Consider the following 26,185-nt stretch of genomic DNA (forward strand, 5'->3'; position numbering starts at 1 on the left):
TGATAGCATCTAGGCAAAGCGAGAGGATTACAAAAATAGATTTTACACTCAACTAATCTTATGCTATCAACTTCTGGATGGATTCTGAAAAAACCATATGCCCTAACAGGGATTCAACGGGAGGTGAGTTTCAAAATGCTCTAATTAATACGGACGATTTATAAACGAATAAACATAACTAAATGTTGTAAAACATGAGGAGAACTTCTTTTAAAAACTGGCAATTTTGGGCCCCACTTGTTGTATAAACCACTCACATATGTCGTGTAAAATACGATTTCTCATAAATTCACAACATTCACACTTCATCACTGAATTTAAGGATTGGGAAAGTCATTTATTCACTGATATATTCGATCACGATTACTTCTGACAGTAGTGGTTTTAGAGGATGTGACTCAATTCGATATACTTATTGATTTCTAAATAATCTATAAACTGGGAATTTCGGTACATTTATAACAATTTCCTTCCTGACATTTTACCCCGATTTCGTAACAATATTAATCTGCAATTATATTGGCTTTGTAATTCTAAATCACCATGTAACGGAATTTTCCCTTATTGTGTCACTTGAATACTTATACCGTAACCCATTCTTTATTGGGAAATTCCATTTTCGTGGGAAGCATTCATTTTTCTGGTTTTTAGACACTTGGAATGTTTCTATACAACAACATATGATTAACGTTGAATGCTTGTTCTGTAGTTTTTCAAATTTGTTTGATATCCGGGTAACCATATAGAAAAATAAAATTATGCAAACTGGTGACATCACCCAATTCATCCAATGAGATTATTTTTCTGGATTAATTTCCGGGTAACACAAAATTTACAAAATTTTTTCTCTGATTTCACATCGCGCTTAATTCTGAGTCATTTCCCAATTAGGAATTGGATTATAAAGAAGAAAAATTTTTACAACAATTTTCTTCTTCTTTTTCATTTCTTCTTCTTTCTTCTTTTATCATCTATTTATCTACTTTCATATTTTCTTCACTGATCATCTGCATTCACTACCACCCAAAACAGGAAAGATGATAAGTTTAAAGACGATAGTGTCACGTCAAGTCAAGTTGACATGTGTTACCAATTCCATAGCGAAAAGATTCTTGTCAGCTTCTCCAAAATTGACACAATTGCACTATGCTGGTGCTGATTTATTAAAGAACTTTAAAGATGAAAATGCACATAAATTAGTCGATGTCAATAAAGTCCTTGTGATTGGTTCAGGTGGTTTATCCATTGGTCAAGCTGGTGAATTTGATTATTCTGGTTCCCAGGCTATCAAAGCTCTTAAAGAAGCAAATAAACAATCGATTTTAATTAATCCAAATATTGCAACCAATCAAACTTCACATGCATTAGCAGATGAAATCTATTATTTGCCAGTCACTGCAGAATATATAACCTATATTATCGAAAGAGAAAGGCCTGATGGTATATTGTTAACTTTTGGTGGTCAAACAGGGTTAAATGTTGGGGTTCAATTAGATAAAATGGGAGTTTTTGATAGATATGGAGTTAAAGTGTTGGGTACACCAATCAAAACTCTTGAAACTTCGGAAGATCGTGATCTCTTTGCTCAAGCATTAAAGCAAATTGATATTCCAATCGCGGAGTCTGTTGCTGTAGAAACTGTCGACGATGCCTTAGCTGCTGCTGAAAATGTGGGATATCCTATTATTGTCAGATCAGCCTATTCTCTTGGTGGTTTAGGATCTGGATTTGCTGCCAATGAAGATGAATTAAGAAATTTAGCTTCCCAATCTTTATCATTGGCCCCACAAATTCTTGTTGAAAAATCATTGAAAGGTTGGAAAGAAGTTGAATATGAAGTTGTCCGTGATCGTGTTGGTAACTGTATCACTGTTTGTAATATGGAAAACTTTGATCCATTGGGTATCCATACTGGTGATTCGATTGTTGTTGCTCCTTCTCAAACTTTATCCGATGAAGAATACCACATGTTAAGATCAGCTGCCATTAAGATTATCAGACATTTAGGTGTTGTTGGTGAATGTAATGTTCAATACGCTTTACAACCAGATGGATTAGATTATAGAGTTATCGAAGTTAACGCCCGTTTATCTCGTTCTTCGGCTTTAGCTTCCAAAGCAACTGGTTATCCATTAGCTTACACTGCTGCCAAGATTGCCTTGGGTCACACTTTACCTGAATTACCAAACCCTGTTACTAAGACTACTTCTGCCAATTTCGAGCCATCATTAGATTATATGGTCACCAAGATTCCTCGTTGGGATTTATCAAAATTCCAACATGTGAAACGTGATATTGGATCAGCCATGAAGTCCGTTGGAGAAGTTATGGCCATTGGTAGAAACTTTGAAGAATCATTCCAAAAGGCTATTAGACAAATTGATCCTTCCTATGTAGGCTTCCAAGGTGATAAATTTGAAAATTTAGATGAAGTATTAGCAAATCCAACTGATAGAAGATGGTTAGCTGTCGGGCAAGCCTTATTACATGAAAACTACACAGTCGACCAAGTACATGACTTAACTAAGATTGACAAGTGGTTTTTACATAAATTGATGAACATTGTTAACATGTACCGTGAATTAGAAAGTGCTGGCAAATTATCCAATATTAACCATGATTTGATGAGTAGAGCTAAGAAATTAGGATTCTCAGATAAACAAATTGGTCTTTCTGTTGGAGCTCAAGAATTAGAAGTTAGAAAAGTTAGAAAAGAATTTGGTATTATTCCATTCGTTAAGAAGATTGATACTTTGGCTGCTGAGTTCCCAGCAAATACAAACTATTTGTATACTACTTATAATGCCACGTCTTCTGATATTGACTTTAACGATAAAGGTACTATGGTCCTTGGTTCCGGTGTTTATAGAATTGGTTCCTCTGTTGAATTTGATTGGTGTGCTGTTTCTACTGCCAGAGCATTAAGAGAAAGTGGCCATAAGACTATCATGATTAACTACAATCCAGAAACTGTTTCCACCGATTTTGATGAAGTTGATAGATTATATTTCGAAGAACTTTCTTTGGAAAGAGTATTGGATATTTATGAATTAGAGAATTCTTCAGGCGTTGTCGTTTCTGTTGGTGGTCAACTTCCACAAAACATTGCTCTTTCTTTACAAAATGAAGGTTGTAAGGTATTAGGTACAAATCCAGAAGATATTGACAAGGCTGAAGATCGTCACAAATTCTCTCAAATCTTAGACTCTATCGGAGTTGATCAACCTAAATGGAAAGAATTAACTTCTATTGAAGAAGCTGAAGTTTTCGCTAATGATGTTGGTTATCCAGTATTGGTCCGTCCGTCTTATGTTCTTTCTGGTGCTGCTATGTCCGTCATTAACTCCAAAGATGAATTAGATGCCAAATTATCTAATGCTTCCAAGGTTTCCAGAGATTATCCAGTTGTTATTTCCAAGTTTATTCAAGGTGCACAAGAAATTGATGTTGATGCTGTTGCCAGTGAAGGTGAAGTCTTAGTTCATGCCGTTTCCGAACATGTCGAAAATGCAGGTGTCCACTCCGGTGATGCTACTTTAGTCTTGCCTCCACAAAACCAATCTCCTGTTATCATGGCCAGGTTGAAAGAAATTGCCGACAAGGTTGCCTCTGCTTGGAACATTACTGGTCCTTTCAATATGCAAATTATTAAGAATGATCAAAATGGTACTTTATCTGACGAAGATTGTGAATTGAAGGTTATTGAATGTAATATCCGTGCTTCCCGTTCCTTCCCATTTGTTTCTAAGGTTCTCGGTGTCAACTTTATTGATGTCGCAGTTAAGGCTCTAATCAAAGAAAATATTCCTGAACCAGTTAATCTTATGGATAATAAATATAACCATGTTGCTGTTAAAGTGCCACAATTCTCATTTACCAGATTAGCTGGTGCTGATCCATTCTTGGGTGTTGAAATGGCATCAACAGGTGAAGTTGCTTGTTTTGGTAAGGATGTTATTGAAGCATACTGGACCTCTATTCAATCTACTATGAACTTCCACGTTCCTCAACCTGGTCAAGGTATCTTATTCGGTGGTGATTTAACCAATAGTAAATTAGGTAATGTTGCTGGAAACTTATCTGGATTAGGTTATAAATTCTATGCTGCTTCTGAAGGTGTTGCTGAGTACTTATCCAAGTATATTGAAGAAGAAGTTGAAATTATAGAATTTCCAAAGACTGATAAAAGAGCCCTTCGTGAAATCTTTGAAGATATGAAAGTCGGAGCAGTTTTCAATTTGGCCAAAGCTAGAGCTGAAGATTTGTTAGATGAAGATTATGTTATGAGACGTAATGCTATTGATTTTGCCATTCCATTATTTAATGAACCTAACACGGCATTGTTATTCTCACAATGTTTGAAGAGAAATATTCAACATAAGTTGCCATTCAATGAAATTCCTCATCATGTTGAAGTACCAGCTGAAGTCAAGAGATGGAGTGAATTTCTTGGAGGTAAGCCAGTTTAAGAAAGGAAGGTTTGTACGTTTTTAGATATTTTTGTATATTGGATTTTTGTATATTTGTAAATGCATAATAATATAAAGTTAATCCCTCAAGGAATTTGTTTTGTCCATCTAAAAACATAATATTTACATTTATTGTTTTGGAAATAAATATTTCAACTTATGACATTTTGAAGAACATCTAGTGACTTTTTGATCCTTGTGTTACATAATTTTGTACTGTATATCAAGGTTTGATCTAAAATCGTTCGTGAGGAAATAAATCATACTAATTAATTAAATATAAAATATTAAACTGAATTACTTAAAGAAATACATCATACTAAATATAATATTAAATTGAATTAATTAAACAATACTTACATTCTAGAGTACACTAAAGAGAAATCCTTATAATGCTCACTTTTTAAAGACTTTCTTAAATTTTTCAAGAATGACATCATCATCATACTTATTGACAGTGACCATTCCAGTTTTACTGTCCTCGTCTCCCTCTTCAGCCTCTAAACTTTGAACAGAATCTAATCTATGATCTCTCAAGAAGAAAGCAAAGATTAACAAAGGAAAGCAAAGTGCCAAACCAACTATACAGAGATATTTTTGGACCTCGGCGTATGCTAATACTAGAGCCATTCTTTCGGTTGTACCCCATGCATACGTTACTATAAATGAAAATGGTGAACCATAAGCCAATTGCGCCATAGCAGGGGCATCTTCAACTCCTAAAAGCTCCATCTTTTCCAAAATAGTAGGATACATTTTGTTAGTCCATAATGCACCACTGACTGAACTACCAATAGATGAACCGACAACATAATTGGTATAGTAAAGGGAAAGGATGACACTCATGTATTCATGGTTGGTCACACTTGCCATACTAACTTGAAGAGAGTTTGTGTAGAATCCTGCACCAAAACCCATAAGACAAAGCCCTCCAATGACACCATTCAAATAGAATTCACTTTCAATTCCGTTATTATCACCTCTAAAACGAAGTAAAATACCCAAAGCAGCACACCAACATGCACATCCGAAGATGATAAATGCTTTTAATCTTCTTACTCTTGAAACCAAAAGACCTAATATGAAACCAGTAATAACGGAAACAAACGTGAACAAATTGGCAATACGGGTTCCGGCTTTAACACTGGCATTCATACCCACCACCACGACTGTATACATATAACTGTTTGGTAAGTAATAGATCCAGTTAATAAGTATAGCAATACATAATGCAGACCAAATACCACGATCCTTCATCAAAGCAAGAGGCATAAGTGGAAATTTGGCGAATCTTGCTTCCCAAACCACAAATACAGGAATACATAAGATACCAATTACCAAAGGAGCAATGATATGTCCTTGTGCCCATTTAGAACTTACTCCACCAGCAAGAGTCAAAGGAACTAAGACACAACCAAGAACGACAACAAGAAGAAGCATACCCATAAGATCTAAATCCCAAAACAATTCAACTGATAATTTTCTCCAATATTTAGTGGATAATTTAGAATATTTGGCCAAACTTCTACTTTCTTCATTAAGTTCTTTCCATGCTGGTGTTTTCATTGTCTTGATAAGCATAATAGTGTAGCAAACAGCGAGTGGAATACAAGAACATGGAAGAATGAAGGCCCACATTCCAATACCCCATTGCCAACTATATTTCGTAAGGACTTGTTCCATAATATCACCGCTGACCCATGTATTAATAATATGTGGTAATGAAGGAATAAAAGAAGCAGCCAAACGCCAGTTCAATGTTGAGAAGTCAGCAAGAATAATCTGAAGCATAAAAAGGATTCCTCTGACACCCAACAGGTACAAAACAGTACCACCTGCATATCTGTGGATAGTATAAGCCTGAGATTGGACGACAGTTCCAATTGTATAAAACATAACGGCAACCAAAGCTAATTCAAAACGACCATATCTGTCCGAAATTCTGGCATAAGCGGGTTGAGAAGCACCGACGACAACAGATCTAATAACAGTAATAGTTGTAAGCAAGGAATGCTGGGCATAGGATGAAGTTGCATATGCTTGCAAGTTACGTCTAAGAATGCCATCAAGAACGTAACAATAAGAAACCAAGAAGACACTAAAGAAGAAGCAAATCTTCCAAAATAATGAATCTAATTGAAGATTGATCAACTCGGCTCTTCTAATACCAATAGATTTTGTTGTAGTTTTCGTGTTGTGACCGGATTGGGGTTCTTCTTCCAATTCTGATTGACTAGATGGGGACCCACCCTTGCTTAAAGTTTCCGTTTTAGAACTCATTTTGTGGTTGTTATTGAAATCTAAAATTATTTGGGGTTTTGGATTAGATTCTGCCGCTTATTTATAATGTTCCAGGCATGATTTAGTTCTCTAATGAACTTTTTACAACTGCGGCTAACTGCAACCACAACGATGTAAGTGGAACCACCCGCGTCAAGATCGGTATTTGCTTTCATTGGATGGTCCAAGAATTTGAGCACTGTTTCTTCGCCAAGAAAAAGCTTAAAGAGAAGTGAAAAAAGTGAAAATTTTTATCAGTTTGATCAAGGATAGACCCCCTACGTTACTACCGCAGGCGCGTTACCAGGACATCTTGAAATTTGATCTAAGGGCAATTTCTATAAGAACATCTCAGGCGTTCCAGCATGCAAAAGTCATGCAACCAATAATAATTAGTCGCGAACACTTATAAAAATAAAACCCTGGTTTATGTATTCTTCCAATATTTTTTAGTCGAGAGTAAAAAAAATCAATTTATAAATAACAATATTTTCTAAGGGGTCAACTGATCGGATCAGATTAAATGGTTTTGTAGTTGGCTGATTTTGTTGTCCAGGTTTCAACCGTATTGATTGGACAATTGTAATTAAACTTGGTTCATAAAATTCTTGTGCTCTCTAGGAGACTGGACTTCGAAATATTCTTTGTGTCTTATGTTGCAAAATCTCCTACTAAAAATTATTTGCTCAGAATTAGGTTTGGGGAAATATATTTTTCCGTAAAACTGGATCAATCATTTTATCTCACTAACATCCCTTCGTTATATACCTAATAGAATTGCTGCTTATAAGAGGTTTTTTGCATCATATGTTGATCAATCTTTTTTGTTCCTCTAATTGTGTATTTGTTTATTATATTTCTGTATTGTAAGAACTAGAATAAATGGTTGCATCAGAAATCATTGCGCTTACCGGACACTTTGGAATGCACGGCTAAAACTTGCATTGAAAAATATTCTGTAAAACTGCAGGAGGATCGGATTTAACGAGATGTTATCTGATGGGATCACTAAAAAATAAGGTTTACAGCCGAAAAGTTAAAAAGTATCAAGGTTTTATGACTTAATTCCGATGATCCTGCACAATGTACTTTCTTTTAATTCATTCATTAAATACATTGAATATTATCGATAACCTTATTTCTATGTTTACTCAATGAATCGACAAGACTGACGACGGCCCCTCGAGTGCAGAACAAGAATCCTTGATTACCTTATTATTAAACAAGGTAAAAATATTCAAACTAATTAATTAACAACACTAACAAAACTCATTATTTCCAGAATGCCATCAAAGAATCAACTGATTAATATGACCATTTGTTAAATGTAAGTGTTTATAGCTTTCAGATAGTAATCATACTATCTGACATTTCAAATTATCTAAGAGATAGACTAAGAAATTAACACTCAGTTGTCAATATAAGAAAATCAAAAAAAAAAATATCGAAAAGCTGGCCAATCGAACTCGGTTTATTCAAGCGCAGCAACAGATTTTTCACAAAACAATCGACTACACAACCATTTTGCTTTAATAAAAAATACTTTCTTCTAAAGATTTTTACAACAATTTTTTCGCAGCCATGCAACAACAAACACAAAAACTGTAATGTGATTTGCAATTGTTATTAATAAATGGGTTTAAATATTCTTGGTTAGTTTAAGGATAGAAAAAATTGTGTTTTATTCTGTCATCTAGCTGGGTCTTATCCATTCGCAGCATAATTAAATGATTTCAAGAGGGGCATTAACTAATTTGAATCAATTATTAAAAATCTTTAGAATGATTCATAAAGAAAAGATCCAATAATTATATAAACATATAAAGTAGCTTTTAAAATAATTTTGTATCTTCTAATTCTCCAAGAAAATTGTACACTTGACTTTACTTGAATTCCACTTGACTTCTCAATTATTTCTCAAACAATAGTCCAACGTCGTTCATTGGTTTCATTTAGGATGCAAATTCTCTTACAAAGAGTAACATTCATACTAAGTTGAATTAGTTAATTATTAAAATTATTTATTATTTATCTACACTACAATTATTGGAAGAAATTCCCTAGTTTCTAGGAATCTTAAACATGTTCTTTAATTTGGTGAGGATAATATCATCATCGTAGTTGTTGACGACAACTTCATCTTCCTTACCCTTTTCTTCGTCAGCAGTTTGCATACCCAATGATTGGACAGAATCTAATCTGTGATCTCTTAAGAAGAATGTAAATGTTAACAATGGAAAACAAAGTACTAACCCAGCAATACAGAGGTATCTTTGAACTTCGGCGTAAGATAATACAACTGCCATACGAGGAGTAGATCCCCAGACATTGTCAATAATGAATCCAAATGGGTCACCGTAGGCTTCAGTTGCCAATGCGGTAGCATTGCTAACACCCATTTGTTCCATTTTACCTAAAATGACAGATGGCATCTTATTAGTCCAAATGGCACCACTAACTGATGCACCAATAGCAGCACCAACATTGTAACTAGCCAAATAAAGAGAGATGATGACAGACATGTATTCATGGTTAGTGACAGTAGAAATACTGACTTGGGTAGAATAAGTAAAAAAACCAGCACCGAAACCCATGAGACATAAACCACCAATAACACCATTCAAGTACTTCTGGGATTCAACACCGTTGTTGTCACCTCTAAAGTGTAATAAAATACCCAAGGAAATACTCCAACAGGCACACCCGAAGATAATGAACCCTTTCAATCTTCTCACTCTGGTAACGAGAAGACCCAATAACGGACCAACGATAACGGACACAAATGAATATAAGTAGGTGATACGAGTAGCAGCTTTAACACTAGCATTCATCCCTACGATTAAGACAGTATACATGAAATCATTTGGCATATACCAGATCCAATCGATTAAGATGGCAATGAACATTGCTGACCAAACACCACGATCCTTCATTAATGCAAGTGGCATAACTGGGAAACGAGAGAATTTGGCTTCCCAAACGATGAAAGCTGGAATAAGTACAAAACCGATAACTAATGGAGCAATGGTCGAACCCTTTGCCCAAGTGGACTTGATTCCGCCAGCAATCGTGAATGGAACCAAAATGAAACCAAGAATAACTATAATAAATAATATACCAGCAATGTCCAATTCCCAGAATAATTCAACACTTAACTTTGTCCAGTACTTGATGGATAATTTGGAGTGACCTGCATTAGCTTTAGCTTCTTCATTCAAGTCTTTCCATTCTGGGGTTTTTCTGGCCTTGACAATCATATGAACTAAACATATGAGTAAAGGAACACAAGAAAGTGGGAAAATGAATGCCCACATACCAATTCCCCATTGCCATGAATGATGAGCGAGGAATTGTTCCATCATATTACCACCAGCCCAAGCATTAATAATGAATGGTAATGCTGGAACAAAAGAAGCAGCCAAACGCCAGTTTAAATCTGAAAAATCAGCTAAGACAATTTGAAGCATGATAATGATACCACTGTAACCGGCTTGATATAAGACAGCACCACCAGCAAATCTGTTAATATCGTATGCTTGCGATTCAATAACAGTACCGACAGCATAGAATACAATAGATACGACAGTTAATTCTAAACGACCGAACCTATCTGATAACCTAGCATATGTTGGTTGAGCAGCAGCAGAAATGACCGATTGGATGACTTTAACAGTTGTAAATAAGGAATGTTGAGAATAGGAGGAGGTAGCATAATATTGTAAATTACCACGGATAGTACCATCAATTGAATAAGTATAAGCAACAAAAAAGATGCTGATAAAGAAACATACTTTCAGGAAGATACAACTGTATTGCAGGTTCAATAATTCTGCTCTTCTAATACCAATGGATTTGGTAGTTGTGTGGACAACTTCTTGAGGAGGTTGCTGAAAGCTTTGATCGTGATCAGAAACTGATTCTTCTTTGGAATTTGCTTCAGAATTAGAATTCATTGTTAGGGTGTTTCTTGTTACAAGGCGAGAAAAGAAGAAAGAAAAGTTGCAAATTTAAGTTTTTGAAGCAAATCGTATTTCTATTTATATTGGGCGAAAACTTATTTTCGATCAGATAAAAATCTTCAAATAATATTTTTTGAGGCGTAAACAATACCTTTCTCGGATTAGTAATTCTTATGTCAACGAACAGCAAATTATATTGCTCACACGGCTTCCATAACAGTACTGAAGTTTTGCCAAACAAATCTTACAATGCAGATGAGATGATAAACTAAATATTTGGCAATGTTTATTCTCCTTAGTGGGCTCCACTAAGTAAATTTTGTAGCTGCCCTAGGTTCCGAAGAATGGGCAGTTTGGTTTGGCTAATATTAATTAATCTATATCCTTGCTTAATACCTTAGATGGGACAAGCACTTCTCTATACGTATTTTAGATGCTTTAGATTATCAATTCTACTGAAAAGAAAATTTCTTCCAAGAATATTTTTTATGCACGGCATCGAATTATTGAAATTTGCAGTAATTAATTGTTCCCTTCCCTTTGTGTTATTTTTTAAGGCTGATTGATCCAATCAGATAAAAATTTCAATCTGAGAATAATGAGCGATTTTATTTAAGAGTTACTTTGTGTACGTTTGTTTGACAATGGCCATATTGTTTGTTGCAATGCACAGCGGCTTTATATTCCCTATAAATGGCCTAAACAATTGACTTGATGAATCTGATTACCTGAAATTTTTGCACTGCTCATTCTTGAGATTCGTATGAGATCTTGTTTTCGGAACATTCGCGAAATTGCTAGGTGTAGATTAGACATGCGTAAGGCAGGATGCCATTGAATATGAACAATTCGAAGTCATCGCTAACCCAAAGACTAATTAATTAAACTTAGGTCTTTTGTGTCAATATGCAAGATGTGTTTTTTTTAAGCCGACTGATTGATTTGATAAATAGGAAAATATCCTGAGAATGTCAAGACGGATATTCGAAGGGATGATTGAAGGGATAATTGATGGAACGGACAAAGCCGTGACAGGGATTGGTTTACCAGTATGGATTCAATAGGTAGGGAAGTAATGAATAAAATGCTAATGTGACATTAATTGGCTTAGGCATCATTGTCAAATCGTAATTCTACAAAGGCTGCTTTCCTTTTCCTTTTGTTTCACAAAAACCAAGAAAATTTTAAATATAACAATTTAGGATTAATTTGATTGTCTCAGGTTCCTATAGCTCCGGATTCCGGTTATCCCACTGTGAACAAAACAAACCCGCTTATTGGCTACTTGGCCAATTGGATTCTTTTCAACTAAATAGGCGGAAGGATGTGTGATTACTGTATGTTGGGGCTCCCAAATTTAGAGCAAGGTGTCAAGTAGGACCGCTGGGGTAGACTTTCCATAAAACCGTATTGGACATAGATATAGTTCTTTAAAGCGGCTACATCATTCTTAATTTCGTTGGTGCTTGGCAACTACTGCATGTCATAACATTCGTTGGGTTGCTTCGTTAGTCAGACAACTCTGATAGGTTCCCAACTTATCACCGAATGAATCCCTTTTGTATTCCAATCCAAAGGCTATCATTGGTTTTCCCCACACTTGGAAAGGGCGTCTGCTCAATAGAATAGGCGTTGATGCATACAAATGGTCGTTGGTCCGTATTGTACAACAAAGAACACTTCAAAGTCAAACAACTACATATACATGCTACATTCAGGAAGAAAATTGTTCCTGTTGCAATCAGACCTTCACCCTGACTGTCTGAAAACTTTATCAAATTATGCCCCACAAATTACAGTTTGTTCCAATTTGTAATCCAACCCCCGATTATTCTAAAATTAAACTTTTCCAGAATTATTTAATTTGTTCTCCATACTACTCCACGAAGCCAATCTCCTGGGTACCTATGTCCACTCAGGGCTGATCATAAGTAGCAAACCACGTCTGATCATAAACAACAAATGGTCCGTAGTCAAGAAAACATCCAAACGTACATAGATAGTGTCCCCCAAAATGATATAAACACACATTCTGTAACTATGTGGAGGGTTTATAATGAGACTTCCTCTCGGGATCTTTCCGAAGACACCAAGATGAAGCATTACGTTGCAGAAGTTTTCTATCGCCGAGGCGTTATCTCTTGTACAAGATTGTAGTATACAGTACCTCTCCTCTCGGAAACGATTTCCTAATTGGTTATAAAGATTTTGTCTTCCAAGTATCAATTTACTGAATGCTACTATTTCCGGGACCCCAACCCCGAAGAAATACTGTTATCTGTTAACCAAGATGGTTGCTTGTTTCTTGGCTATCTGTAGGTGAAGATGTCAAAAAAGAAAGCTCCCTTGTTCTCTAGCCGAGTTTTATCCATAAAAAATATCCATTGTTTACGCTGAATCTTAGTTCTCTTGCCGTTTTAGGCGGTTTTATGCGCTTCGTCGCAGAACGGAGATTGGCACTTCAATGCAAAAATCTTGTTATAAGCACATTGTCACCTTGTTGATACAATATACGTATTGCCTATTGGTAAGAGATACTTATTCCATTTAAAGGGGAACTCTAATTACATTTTCGACAAGAAAGACACTCGGAAACAGTGTCTAAAGTAGATTCCAGACCTTGATCAAACTTGGTATCGAGGATAAGCACATAATCGCTGTTTCTTTAGCGGCGAGTCATTTAGGTGACGCCCTTTTGTGGATATAACTTGATAAACCTTGTAAATACAGTATACATATTAGTTTTCTTTCACTAATGTCAATTCGCATTTACATGCATGTACATATACTTTCATAAGAAAAAAGTAAGAATGTTCGGTGGGGGGGGTTATGTAACAAGAAAACGACTCCCCACTTTCCCATCGTCTAAAAACATGATTTCGATGCATTGGCTGCAAAACCGGTATTTCCAGATTTGGAAGTTAGTAGCAGATATGATATGCTTATCATTTACACTCATTGTTAATGGGCTAGCCTGGAGAAGAATGGTAAGAAGAGCGATTCTATCAATCCTTATCTGTTGCGGAAGTCCACTTATCCGGTATCTACAACACCAGCCGCGTCGTCCAGTAGATACGCCCGGGATTGAGAAGGAAAGCATAATCAAAAAGATTGGCAATAATCTAAATTTAAGTTTGAGTAAACGAGGGGGATGAACTCTTGGACAGAGCAATCCCCCCCCTGTCCCCACAAACCAGGATCCCATCAATATAAAAGAAGATGTACATCCAGGACTTTATCTCCCATTCCATTTGAATTCAAAACAGCAAACAACACATAAATTACAGCATGTCATCAGGTGAAAGTAAAATCGACGCTGAGAAACAAGCAGGAAATGTTGCAGATATTGAGATTATTCCAGGCACTGTCCAATTAGTTGATGTCACAGGTGGATTACATGTTATGAAAAATGACTCAGGCGATAATGTCATTTTAATCCCCCAACCAACTAAAAACATCAATGATCCATTACGTTGGACAAGAAACAAGAAACATTTTCAATTTTTTTTGGTTTGGTTTTGGTGTTTTATACTTGCAGCCACTTCAAATTTCTATGGTCCATTATGGGGGGTTTGGATGGATGAATTAGGGTTCACCTTAAACGAATTAACCATTAGTAAGGCTATTATCTTTTTATTTCTTGGTACTGGGATTTTAGTTGTTCAACCTACGGCTTTAAAATTGGGGAAAAGATTCACATATTTGACATGTACCGTTGTTGGTATTATTGGATTAGCAATTGGATCACAAGCAACTTCAATTGGGTCAATTTATTTATTTCAAGTATTTGCTGGTGTCTCTGCTGCTCCTGTCGATACATTGGCTGAAATCACGGCTACTGATATTTATTTCCAACATGAAAGATCTACTGCTTTTGCTTTGGTGATTCTTGCCCTTTATGCCGGTTGTTATTTGGGTCCAGTTGCTGCTGGATTTATTGTTGATGGATTGGATTGGAGATGGTGTTACTATGTTCAAATTATTATCTACGTTATCATGTTTTTCTTTTTATTATTCACAATGGAAAACACTTCATTTAGACGTGACAATCTTAAAGAAGAGGAATTTGAAGAAGAAGTCATCAAAGCTGTAAAATCGAAGGAATTAAATATTACCACCCTGATTGCCGAAGTCACTGAAGCATTTGGTGACGACAGTGATACAAATTCAATTGATGAATCAATCCCTATGAACACTTATAAACAACGTATGAAATTCATTGATACTGATACTAATGATGAAAGGTCTTGGTTCTTGATCTTCTATAGACCATTCTTGTTATTTTCTTATCCTGCGGTAGTTTGGGGTGGGGTCGTCTATGGAGCCCAAATGATGTGGTTATCATTAATTGGTGCCACCCAGGCTATAATCTATGGTGCAGAACCTTATAATTTCTCAGCAAATGGAGTCGGTTTAACTACCTTGGGAGCATTTGGTGGAAGTGTCATTGGAATGGTTGTTGGAGGTTATGCTGTCGATTATACTTCAATTTGGTTGGCAAGAAGGAACCATGGTGTTATGGAACCTGAATTCAGATTATATGCAATGGTAATCGCCACAGTTACCAATGCCGGTGGATTGTTGGCATATGGATTAGGTTCAGATGAGAAAGCTCATTGGTGGATTTCTGTTGTTCTTGGACAAGGACTTTTGGGTGTTGCCATGGGCGCTTCTGGTGCTATTTGTTTAACTTATGCCGTTGATTGTTATCATAATCTTGCTAGTGAATGTATTGTTTTTATTCTTTTTGTCAGAAATATGATTGGTATGATTTTCTGTTTTGTATTTGAATCTTGGTTAAACGGTTCTGGTCTTAAAATTACCACTTGGACTATGTTTGTATTATCAATTGTCATTAATGGCAGTTTCATTATTTTCATCAAATGGGGTAAGACCTTCCGTAAGATGACTATGGCATCGTATCATAAGTATTCTGATCCAACATATGGTGAAGTATTTAAGAAGAAGCCTTAAAGTTGTTAGGAGTTTATATTTTAGTTTATTTATTAATTAACTGGTTTAATTTAGTGAGAAGAATGAAAAGTTACTTAAAACCTAAAACATGAAAATCAATCTATAAATTACTGTAGGAAACTTAAGGGTGTGGTATCTCTACAATAAATCATCTTCATCTTTATCAACTACGGAATTCTTAATGGTTAATAATAACAGTGTCTTTAATTTGTCAATCTTACTAAATTGATCATATTCAAATACAGTATCAGTGAAAGCTTCTAAATCCCCATCATTAATAGCTTTAAGAATTCCTTCAAGTAATTTATATTCTCTTGATTGACCCCAATTTGGATCTTCAGCAAGATAATTTTCATTTCTCTTTTGAGCTTCAATAATATCATCAGTACATAAAACACATAATATTACTTTTAAGAAATAATCTTTTAAACTCCATCTTGTTAAAGAATTATTAATCAGTTGTTTAATAATAGTATCATATAATTCAATTGCTTTTTTATATTGGTTATTTCCAGCTGCTAAATCAGCACATTTTAAAAATGATTTATTAGCCAATGCTTCAGCATGATCAGTTGTAAAATAATCACCAGCTTGTTCATAACTTTTAATTGCATTTTCAACATCATTTACAGTTTCATAAAGTTCAGTTAAATCCATTGTAAAGTTAGCTGCTCTTCTAAATTGACCATTTTGAGTTAAAAATATATGAATTGCTTTAGATAATGAGGTAATTGCATCGGTTGGAGAAGTTCCTTTAAAACATTTATAAGCTTCAACTAAATGATTAGCAGAATCATTAAAATTACCTAATTCATCTTGAATTTCAGAAGCTTTAACAAATTGAGTACCAGCTTGATTAAAATCCTTTTGTAATCTGTATTGATTAGCAGCTTGTATATAAAGATCAGTTGCTTCTTCTTTCCTCATTGATGCTGAAGATCCTGATAAAAACAGAAAGAATCCCAGTTGAGGTTTAAGAAGTTTTTCTGCTTCTGCTATTAATGAACGTGGATCTGACATCTGTCTGTTTGTTACTCAACTTGTACTATATATTCTGTATTAAAAAGGGTCTGACGCTTTCTAATTAATCGTTAAAGAAAGATGGCAAAATCTAACGGAGGAAATCTTCAAAAGAAAAATTAGAAAGGAGGTTTGGTGGGTTTGCCATTTTGGCTTAATCGCTCACTGACTTAAATGTTAAATCTTTTTTCCAGTCTCTCTCTAATGAGGATTTACTCAGCGCGTAATTCAATTAATTAATCAAAACAAACTCTCATATGGATAATTTGGTAAAAAGAATCTATGGAAGGGACAGGGTTAATACACTACCAGGATGGATAACAACAATAAAGATAATGAATTCACCAAGGGAGTACGATTTAATACTTTAAAACAAGTAGGTAAAAAAGCATTAGAAAAACTGATTAAAAATGCCTTGAATATTGATAAAGTTATACAATGTTATCCAAAGATTGCCAGTACACAACAAGGAGTATATCATTTAAAGGGTGCAAGTGCTCAAATTATCGATTATTGGTATTCAAGTACTTTATCTGAATTAGATTTAATTTATGGAGAAAAAGAAGTAGAGCAAAGATTAGATGAACTAGATGAGATTATTCAAATTGCTAAACAAAGAAAACAATTGGAAATATCAAATGAAGTTCATATAGATAAATTAGATGCAAATGATATTATAAATTGTAACATTGTTACTGAAGCGAAGGAGAGTCTAGATAAACTTAATGCTATTTATGACCAGTTAGTTACAGAAAATGGAGAACTTTTACAAAACCTTACGCTGTTATGTAACGAAGCTAATAATATCTATAGGGATATTACCACCCTAAGTAAACCATTAACTAAAGAAAGTGAAATAAATCGACAAGAAATTCCTCAAGTTCGTGAAATCATTCAAATATTACAAGAAAGAGTCAACAGAGACAGTGTCATCTCTTGAACACTTTTAAAAAAAAAAATATGTACTATTATTAGACTGTATTATATGGATATTTTTATTTACAAGATTTACATCAATATATAAACATTTTCCCATTCTACCCCAGAATAAAGCTTAAGGGTTGGTTGGTTTCTGTGCTTTCTTTTGTGGATATTTCGCTTGATATTTAGCAAAGTTCTCTTTAGCCAATTCTTGATAAGCTTGAACTTTCTTCCTAAGTGCATTGAATTTTTCTTGTTTCTTCAATTGTTTATCAGATTTCTTGATCAAGACCTTATCACCCCAAACCTTATATTCTTGAAGATATTCTCTACCCATATTAAATTCTCTCATGATAACATCATCAGTTAAACCTAACTTATGAAGTGTATAAAAATAATTCTTTGCATCAACTCGTTTCAAATATTTCAAAAGACGTTGTCTATATTGAACAGCTTCTCTAACACTTTGAATAGTATCGAAATCTTTTTTGTTGGCTTGAACATGTCTCATTCCGAAATGAATCTTTACAGTCAAAATAGCTGCTTGAACTTCAGGTGATCCACAGTCTCCTGGACGTCTTTGAAATTCTTGACGAGCTAATTTAATTGCGTAATCTTTCTTATCTTTGGCACTAGTATTTCTTAAATTAAGAATAGTCAACAAGGCTTTCTTTTTCTTTTCTTCATTAGCACGAATCATTTCTGGAGATAAATGTCCTCCAGTTTGACTTTCTACATTTGCCTTTTCAGCCCCATATAATAATTTTTCAAATTCAACTCTATCAATACCATAAGCTAAATGAGATTCTGGATTATCAACTTCTTGGAAAATTCGTCTGATAAACTCACATTTTGGATCACCTAAAACTGGATCTACTTTACATGGAATATGTTTTGCATCATGTTGTTTTAATTTATTAACATCTCTAATGATTTCCTTTTTTAATCTTCTTTCTTTTCTTCTCATGATTCTTTTTTTACGACGATCTTGTTCTTCTTGATAGAATTGTAAACTTGCAAGCTTTACATGTGGTCTCAATACCTGCATTGGCTTTTGAATATGACGTCCTCTTCTGCTTCCCTGAGGTGCGCATGCTGGACGTGCGCCACCTACCTGACGTAACACTGGTCCTAATGTAGAAAAGAATCGAATCCCTTGCTTAAACATCTTCCAATGTTCTTTTCTATTCTTTGAAGTTTATAAACCCAGTTGCAAGATATCTGGGTTAAAGAAAATTTTGAAAAATTTTTTGGAGAGATTTTTGTTCGTGATTTTGAACATATTTACACGACTTCCTTTATGTATTCTCATTCACTGGCTTTCATCTTTCACAACCAATAGAAGTTACTGGGTTGATGAAAGGGCAATCAACTTCAATTCGAAAGATGAACAAAGAGCTGCATAAAGACAAGATCTCTCAATTGCATAATCTCACCCGGAAATTGAAATCAAAATATACGAATAACATACTTAATGAAATATATGAATTATTATACCCCATCGCAAATGAATCAATTGATCCCCAAGGTTTGAAATATTTATTACAACATGATTTTACTACAACGGTGCTTTATAAACAATTAAACATTGATGTGACTAATAATTACTTGGAAGTTTTGTTAGGATTGATAACCAATGAAATAAGTCTTTTGGATATCTTTATTGAACATAATGATTTTCTGGCGTTGTTTGATAGATTGATTGGGATATGTCAAGATATAAGTTTTACGAATTATAGATTTAAGATTTATACTATTCAACTCATAAGTATGATGTTGACTCGTAAGACAGGAGATGTCTCTGGGTTGGTAGTTCCGATGTTTGGGATTCATATTTGGAGAAATTTGAAACATAGTGAAGACTTCTTACCTAAAGGATTAAAAGTAGAATATAATTCCGAAATCTATTCGTATGAAAATTTGCTGGCTGCAGAAAGAGCCAGTTATAACTTGAGATCACGATGGTTACTACAATTGTTAAAATCATATCTACTAGAAGAAACTCCAATCCCGTTTAGAGAATCAATTGTGAAATTCTTGTTGTTCATACTGAGACATCCAAAGTATAACTCATTCATTATTCCATTCTTGAAATCTATCCAAGTCTGTTCATTATTAAGAGTTGAATCAACCAACATAATTAACGAATATATTGACATTTTGCAACAATCTCTCACTGAAGGCGAATCTATTGCTGACTTTGCAGTTTTGCAACAGTCCATTATTGAATCATTTCCTGAAAACAAAACGTTGGTAGATCCTATCATGTCCTTTCCATCAAGATATAATTGTACCGAACAACAAATACGGGAACTATTACAGGTTTTATCCATTGAGGATATTCAAAAACTTACAAATTTCCACTATTCTTCGAAAGAAATTTCCAATTTTCAAATTTTGATACCAGATAATAGTAAATCATCAAAACATATCCAGATTGATATAATCCTATCCCGATTCTTCCCAATTGAGAAATCAACATATTCAATCTCCCACTCCTTCTGGCAAAATTTCGATGATTCAAATAACCTCATCAATACCAACCTAGTCCTCCCAAGTAATTTCCGAAATTATACAGACCTCGAAACCTCCATAACAATCGACACATCCAGCAAAGCCAAGATCGAATTGTATAACCATTTAAATAATGTCATGTCCAGGATTAAAATAGATGGGATTAATCGATATAAAGGCACAAGCAAATATTTGATCAAGATAAAATCGATTGATTGTTTGGAAAGGAATAAATATCGAATAGTTACAAATTCACCAATCCCAGACCAGAAACATATTGTTATTGCCTTGATTGAGATATGCAAACCTGATAATAGCAGTTCGTTCAAGAGATTGGGAATACGGAGGATGGAATTGATTCGTGCAACCAGAGAAACCAAGACTATTCTTGCGTTTGAGAGTAGACGGAAGTTTGAATCTGTGGAGGATTTTAAACAATTTGTTCTATTTCCTGTCTCTGATTCATTGGAATATCTTGAATATATGAAATCGTTGAAAGAACTGAAATTTGATGACAGAGATTGGACGTATGATTATTTGGTGAAATCTAAGGTTGAGGATAGTATTGAACCGGAAAGAAAGAAGCGAAAACTTGATCCTTCCCAGCCTAAGAAGGACGTGCTAGAGAAGCAACAGCAAGGGAGTATACATATTTATAAAGCTTCTAGATTTGCCGATATTGAAGCACAAATTGAGAGTTTGAAAACTTCCAATGGTAGAATATTGATATTAACTCCCTCACGAAATGTTGTGGATCAGTATCAAACCAGCAATAATCAAGACCCAACTATCCGTTTTAAGAGTCAAAAATGTTTATCGGAATTAATTCAATTTTGTAACCAAAGACTCGAAGAATTCCAATCGGGGCTAGGGATTAAAGTTAATCCTTTGGAAAAAGTATGGGAAATGGAACTAGATGAAATACATAACAAAATCGCCAAAATATGGGACAACGCCAAGGAAGGCACTTCTCCATTTGACTTCTTTTCGGAGAAAGACGAAAAGTCTGATTCAAAATCACAACTTGAATCCATTAAAAAGGACCTAGCATTAATGAGGAAGCTTCAACCAGTTTCTGGAATGAAAGGTCAAGACATGCAAAAAGCTTGGAAATATATCTTCAATACCTTCAGTATAATAATCACCATTGAAGATTTTAAACAACTCATAGAATCGGATACTAAGATTATGTCATTTGATTCGGTCATATTTTGGAACTGTAAATCAACGGCACTTCCGATCGTACTTGATAGCCTTCCCCAAAAGATTACGAATATTGAAATAATCGGAGGACAATTGTTGGAATATTTCCAATATCTTCCCATTCAAACATTATCAGCACCAAAAACAACTCCAGAGAAGAATAAATTCAATGCCGGGTTTTCGAAAGAATTTGAACTTATTGAAGCGGAAAATCAAATCGAAGAAGCCGAATATTGCATTCTTTTATATTATTATATGAGATCAATAGGATATCCTGGGGATGAAATTGCGGTTTGGGTATGTTGCAAAAGACAAGAATTCTTAATTAAAGAGATTTTTAATTCAAAATATCCGGAGTGGAAGAAAAAATATAATATCCCAGTTGTAATTTATAATGAAGACGGTGTTCATGATTTTGACAGGTTTAAATATTCGATTGTTTCTCTATTTAGTGATGGGGATTATAAGGAAGTTGATTTGAATGGGAGATTGGGCAATTATTTCGTTAGTAGTGATATTAAGAATGATAAGAATTATTTTCATCAGGCTGCTGGGATTAAGAAACATTTGCTATCGGTTCATCCGCTGGAAAGATATGGTGATGTCAAGAGAGGGAAAAGTATTAAGATAGTTCATAATTCTCGAGAATTAGAAAAAATAGTGGAACAGTTATCTGAGAAATAGCATGTTGGTGTATTTATAGAATTCATAGAAGTAAACACTGTAACAATAGTCTGTTTGACAGGAAGAATTTCCTCGGTTATCCTTTATCTTTATCTCTCCTCTGTTCTTATAAAGCCAAGTATTCACCAATTCAAGGGGTTTTCTCTTCACGTATAAGGGCAACAAGTATTATTCTGGTAGCGCGTACTTTGAACGATTCTGTTTTGTCTGTATGTCCAATTCCGTTCCATCACCCAACTTTGCAAGCCGCAATTAAAAAATAAATAAAAAAAAATTTTTCATAAAATTACTTTTTTACCACTCAGTATACAATATTCATAGACCCTAAATATCCCCGTTAATAATGCAAAGAGCTTTACTTAGTTCATTAACTAGATCAGTTGCTGCACGTAATACAGCACGTTCTATGAGAGTAGTGAGACCAGTTGTTGCTATCCCATCATGTTATCAACCATTTGCCGTTCGTTTCAATTCGACCAACGCAGCCAAAGAAGAACCAGTCAAGACAGAAGAAGAAGCCAAGACTGAAGAACCAGCTAAAGAAGAACAAGAACAAGCTGCTGAAGAAGCTAAGGAAGTTGATCCAACTGTAGAATTACAAGAGAAGTTACTTAAAAAGGATAAAGAATTAGCGGAAATGAAGAATCATTATGCTAGAGCCATTGCTGATTTCCGTCATTTACAAGAAACTACCAAGAAAGAAGTTCAAAAGGCAAAAGATTTCGCATTACAAAAGTTTGCTAAGGATTTATTAGAATCTCTTGATAATTTTGCATTAGCTTTAGGTCATGTTAAACCAGAAACTTTAGAAACTAATCATGAAGTTAAGAATTTATATGAAGGGGTTGATATGACTAGAAATATCTTTGAAAAGACATTAGGTAAACATGGAATAGAGAAGATAGATGCTATCGATAAAGAATTTGATCCAAATTTACATGAAGCTACTTTCCAAGTTCCACAACCAGAAAAAGAACCAGGAACTGTTTTCTTCGTCCAACAAGATGGTTATACCCTTAACTCAAGAGTTTTAAGACCAGCTAAGGTTGGTATTGTTAAGGGTGACAGTTAGATGAAACGTCTTTTGTTGTTGTTCATTATGAATATGTTTGTTTGTTACGTTGTTGTTGTTAATGATTAATGTCCCCAGAAAACAATCTTTCTACTTGTATATAAATTATTTGGATATTCCATTTATCTAACCCCTCACGTTAGTCTTATAATAAAGATTGGTTTTTGCAATTATTAGAATCATTTTTGCAATCCTTTTATAAATTTTATTAAATTTAAGTAAAAAGTTTTGGCTGTATGTTTTTTCTCTCCGATATGGTCCGAATCCCGGACTTCAGAATCCTGAACATCATGTCAGCTTGATAGGATCGTTGTAGAGTTGCATGTAGAATGAAATTCGACTGTAAAAACTCAAATTCGGTTGGGCAAAAAGAGAGAAGCAGATGTGGTAAATTTCTATGTATTTTGGTGTTCATCAATGATTTCAGTAGTATTAAATCGAAACGGCTCTACTGAGTAGAAATGACTCACTGATAACGAAAAATTAATTCGGCAATTTTGATTCATTTTTCTCCAAGATTTTTTTCATTGTTCTTTCAATCGAATCACACACATCAATTGACTTTTGAAAAATTATTTTCAATTTCATAATTCTTTCCTCGTCTTCTTCTTCCTCTTCTTCTTCTTCTCTTCTTCTTGTAGTTCAATTCATTCATAATCGTTATATAATGTTAGCAGCAAGATCATCAATTCGTCGTTGTTTCTCAACTTCTTCCCCAGTTTACAAAACCTTAAAAATTGGTTTAATTCCAGGTGATGGTATTGGTCGTGAAGTTCTTCCAGCAGGTAAAGCCGTTTTAGAAAACTTACCATCTAAATACGATTTACAATTCGATTTCGTCAACTTAGACGCTGGGTTTGAATTGTTTAAAAAAACTGGTACTGCATTACCTGACAAAACTGTTGAAGTTTTAAAGAATGAATGTGATGGTGCATTATTTGGTGCTGTTTCTTCTCCAACTACCAAAGTTGAAGGTTATTCTTCTCCAATTGTTGCCTTAAGAAAGAAGATGGGATTATATGCCAATGTCCGTCCTGTTAAATCTGTTGAAGGTATCGGTAGACCAGTTGATATGGTTATTGTTCGTGAAAATACTGAAGATTTATATATTAAAGAAGAAAGAACTTATAAACGTGAAGATGGTACCAAAGTAGCTGAAGCAATCAAGAGAATTACTGAAACTGCAACCACCAGAATTGCCAAGATGGCTTTTGATATCGCATTACAAAGACAAGCTATTAGAGAAGCTTCTTCAGGTAAACAACTTCATGAAACTCCATCAGTTACAGTCACTCACAAATCTAATGTGTTATCTCAATCCGATGGGTTATTTAGAGAAACTTGTCGTGCTGTTTATGATGCTAATGCAAGTATTTATCAAGGGGTTGAATATAAGGAACAAATTGTTGATTCTATGGTTTATCGTATGTTTAGAGAACCAGAAATCTTTGATGTCGTAGTTGCACCAAACTTATATGGTGACATTTTGAGTGACGGTGCCGCTGCCTTAGTTGGTTCCTTAGGTGTTGTTCCTTCCGCTAATGTTGGGGATAATTTTGCCATTGGTGAACCATGTCATGGTTCTGCTCCAGATATTGAAGGTAGAGGTATTGCTAACCCAATTGCTACTATTAGATCTACTGCGTTGATGTTGGAATTTATGGGATATCCTGAACCAGCAGCTAAGATTTACGAAGCTGTTGATGCTAATTTGGCTGAAGATAAGATTAAAACTCCAGATTTGGGTGGTTCTTCAAGTACTCAAGAAGTTATTGATGATATCATAAGACGTTTCTAAACTAATAGTTCTATATCTATGTATATATATATGAAGAAAGTATAAATATTAAACCAAGATTAATTTCTTAGTATGGTTTGAATCTGACATCGCTCTTCTTCTTCTTACTCTTATGTTTATCTTTCTTGTCCTTCTTGTCCTTTTTATCCTTCTTGTCTTTCTTATCTTTCTTATCCTTCTTGCTCTTCTTCTTCTTCTTCTTTTCTGGTTCGTCTGAGTCCATATCAACTTCTTGAATCTCACTAGAAGCACCAGCACTAATATCAAATGACTCCAACTCATATGGGAGTTCCCATAATCTGATATATCTGTCCTCACCACAAGTAACCGCCTTCTTTGAGTTCGGCACAACATATAAATCTCTAACCACTTCCTCTCCATGCGCATCCGGGAACCAAATTGGTCTACTAGCATCAAAACTCTCCTTGGTAGGATTAAACGGCAACAACGTCAATTTCCGTTGTGAATTAGCTCCAAAGCCCACATATCCCCTACTTGGAAACAAATCCACCACATACTCATTATCAGGCCATAAGGTTCTTGTATCTTCCAAATCCTTAAAATTCGGTTCTATCAACTCTTCATAATTCGTATCATGCAAATCATGAAACATTAATGATTCCATATGTGACAAGATCGAAATTCTGGTTGGGGTAATAAAATGACAAGAATGGACAGAAGCATAATTAATGACTTGATGAAGCGCCTCGTCTTCATCTGGTTGGTTGAGGTCATAGATATTGACATATCCGTCTGTAGAACCTGACATGAGGTAATGATTTATGGTGGGGTGGAATTCAATGGTGGTTATATCATCATGATGGGAGTCGATGAATGAACGTACGACTTCTTGAGGGTTTCGAATATCCCAAATATGTAATTCTGCATCTATACCAACTAATTCGGTCCCCCCGGCTAATAAATTATTTTGAGGATTATAACCTAATGATAAGAAGTTTGAGTTTTTGGTGTTGGTTAATTGGATGATTGATTTTTGGGTACGTAAATCCCATAATTTAATCCCATCAGTGGAACAAGTGGCTATAGTATTTTCATCTAATTTGGTGAGGTGGTTTATAGTGGATTCATGAGCTTTGGAGATTTGGAATAAGGGGGTTGGCGAAGGGGTATCAAGAGAATATGAAACTATGGATCCATTACTGGTGGACGCAACAATTGAATTATTATTAGTAAAGTGTTCTAATTTTAATATCCAATTGTCTGGTTGATTGGATTTCCAATCAAATAAGCATTGAGCTCTCATTATGTGTTTACGCTAAGCTTGTCTTTG

At 34.7% G+C, this 26,185-nt stretch overlaps 11 protein-coding genes across 11 annotated transcripts; 6 read left to right on the plus strand and 5 right to left on the minus strand. All coding sequences in view use genetic code 12, as the record gives it.

The window, feature by feature from the left end:
* Positions 1-1,037: 1,037 nt before the first annotated feature.
* CPA2 (carbamoyl-phosphate synthase (glutamine-hydrolyzing)) lies at positions 1,038-4,469 on the plus strand (the record flags this gene model as incomplete). The annotated part of the gene is made up of 1 exon (XM_049408645.1): positions 1,038-4,469. The coding sequence occupies one exon, from the start codon at positions 1,038-1,040 to the stop codon at positions 4,467-4,469; it is 3,432 nt and encodes a 1,143-aa protein (XP_049262040.1).
* Positions 4,470-4,865: 396 nt separating this feature from the next.
* On the minus strand, positions 4,866-6,749 carry J8A68_004664 (uncharacterized protein; the record flags this gene model as incomplete). Its single annotated transcript, XM_049408646.1, has 1 exon — positions 4,866-6,749. One exon carries the CDS (start codon positions 6,747-6,749, stop codon positions 4,866-4,868), a length of 1,884 nt encoding a protein of 627 aa, XP_049262041.1.
* A 2,060-nt stretch (positions 6,750-8,809) lies between these two features.
* On the minus strand, positions 8,810-10,702 carry J8A68_004665 (uncharacterized protein; the record flags this gene model as incomplete). Its single annotated transcript, XM_049408648.1, has 1 exon — positions 8,810-10,702. One exon carries the CDS (start codon positions 10,700-10,702, stop codon positions 8,810-8,812), a length of 1,893 nt encoding a protein of 630 aa, XP_049262042.1.
* A 3,294-nt stretch (positions 10,703-13,996) lies between these two features.
* On the plus strand, positions 13,997-15,682 carry J8A68_004666 (uncharacterized protein; the record flags this gene model as incomplete). The annotated part of the gene is made up of 1 exon (XM_049408649.1): positions 13,997-15,682. One exon carries the CDS (start codon positions 13,997-13,999, stop codon positions 15,680-15,682), a length of 1,686 nt encoding a protein of 561 aa, XP_049262043.1.
* Positions 15,683-15,820: 138 nt separating this feature from the next.
* Positions 15,821-16,702, minus strand: J8A68_004667 (uncharacterized protein; the record flags this gene model as incomplete). Its single annotated transcript, XM_049408650.1, has 1 exon — positions 15,821-16,702. One exon carries the CDS (start codon positions 16,700-16,702, stop codon positions 15,821-15,823), a length of 882 nt encoding a protein of 293 aa, XP_049262044.1.
* A 313-nt stretch (positions 16,703-17,015) lies between these two features.
* On the plus strand, positions 17,016-17,642 carry J8A68_004668 (MIND complex subunit; the record flags this gene model as incomplete). Its single annotated transcript, XM_049408651.1, has 1 exon — positions 17,016-17,642. One exon carries the CDS (start codon positions 17,016-17,018, stop codon positions 17,640-17,642), a length of 627 nt encoding a protein of 208 aa, XP_049262045.1.
* Positions 17,643-17,756: 114 nt separating this feature from the next.
* Positions 17,757-18,791, minus strand: J8A68_004669 (mitochondrial 37S ribosomal protein uS15m; the record flags this gene model as incomplete). Its single annotated transcript, XM_049408652.1, has 1 exon — positions 17,757-18,791. The coding sequence occupies one exon, from the start codon at positions 18,789-18,791 to the stop codon at positions 17,757-17,759; it is 1,035 nt and encodes a 344-aa protein (XP_049262046.1).
* Positions 18,792-18,979: 188 nt separating this feature from the next.
* J8A68_004670 (uncharacterized protein) lies at positions 18,980-22,024 on the plus strand (the record flags this gene model as incomplete). Its single annotated transcript, XM_049408653.1, has 1 exon — positions 18,980-22,024. One exon carries the CDS (start codon positions 18,980-18,982, stop codon positions 22,022-22,024), a length of 3,045 nt encoding a protein of 1,014 aa, XP_049262047.1.
* A 343-nt stretch (positions 22,025-22,367) lies between these two features.
* On the plus strand, positions 22,368-23,096 carry MGE1 (Mge1p; the record flags this gene model as incomplete). The annotated part of the gene is made up of 1 exon (XM_049408654.1): positions 22,368-23,096. The coding sequence occupies one exon, from the start codon at positions 22,368-22,370 to the stop codon at positions 23,094-23,096; it is 729 nt and encodes a 242-aa protein (XP_049262048.1).
* Positions 23,097-23,763: 667 nt separating this feature from the next.
* On the plus strand, positions 23,764-24,894 carry LYS12 (homoisocitrate dehydrogenase; the record flags this gene model as incomplete). The annotated part of the gene is made up of 1 exon (XM_049408655.1): positions 23,764-24,894. The coding sequence occupies one exon, from the start codon at positions 23,764-23,766 to the stop codon at positions 24,892-24,894; it is 1,131 nt and encodes a 376-aa protein (XP_049262049.1).
* Positions 24,895-24,961: 67 nt separating this feature from the next.
* On the minus strand, positions 24,962-26,158 carry J8A68_004673 (uncharacterized protein; the record flags this gene model as incomplete). The annotated part of the gene is made up of 1 exon (XM_049408656.1): positions 24,962-26,158. The coding sequence occupies one exon, from the start codon at positions 26,156-26,158 to the stop codon at positions 24,962-24,964; it is 1,197 nt and encodes a 398-aa protein (XP_049262050.1).
* Positions 26,159-26,185: the final 27 nt, after the last annotated feature.

Source organism: Hemisphaericaspora subhashii, assembly GCF_019202705.1.
Source record: "Hemisphaericaspora subhashii strain CBS 10753 chromosome Unknown scaffold123, whole genome shotgun sequence".
NCBI classification, from domain to species: Eukaryota; Fungi; Ascomycota; class Pichiomycetes; order Serinales; family Debaryomycetaceae; genus Hemisphaericaspora; species Hemisphaericaspora subhashii.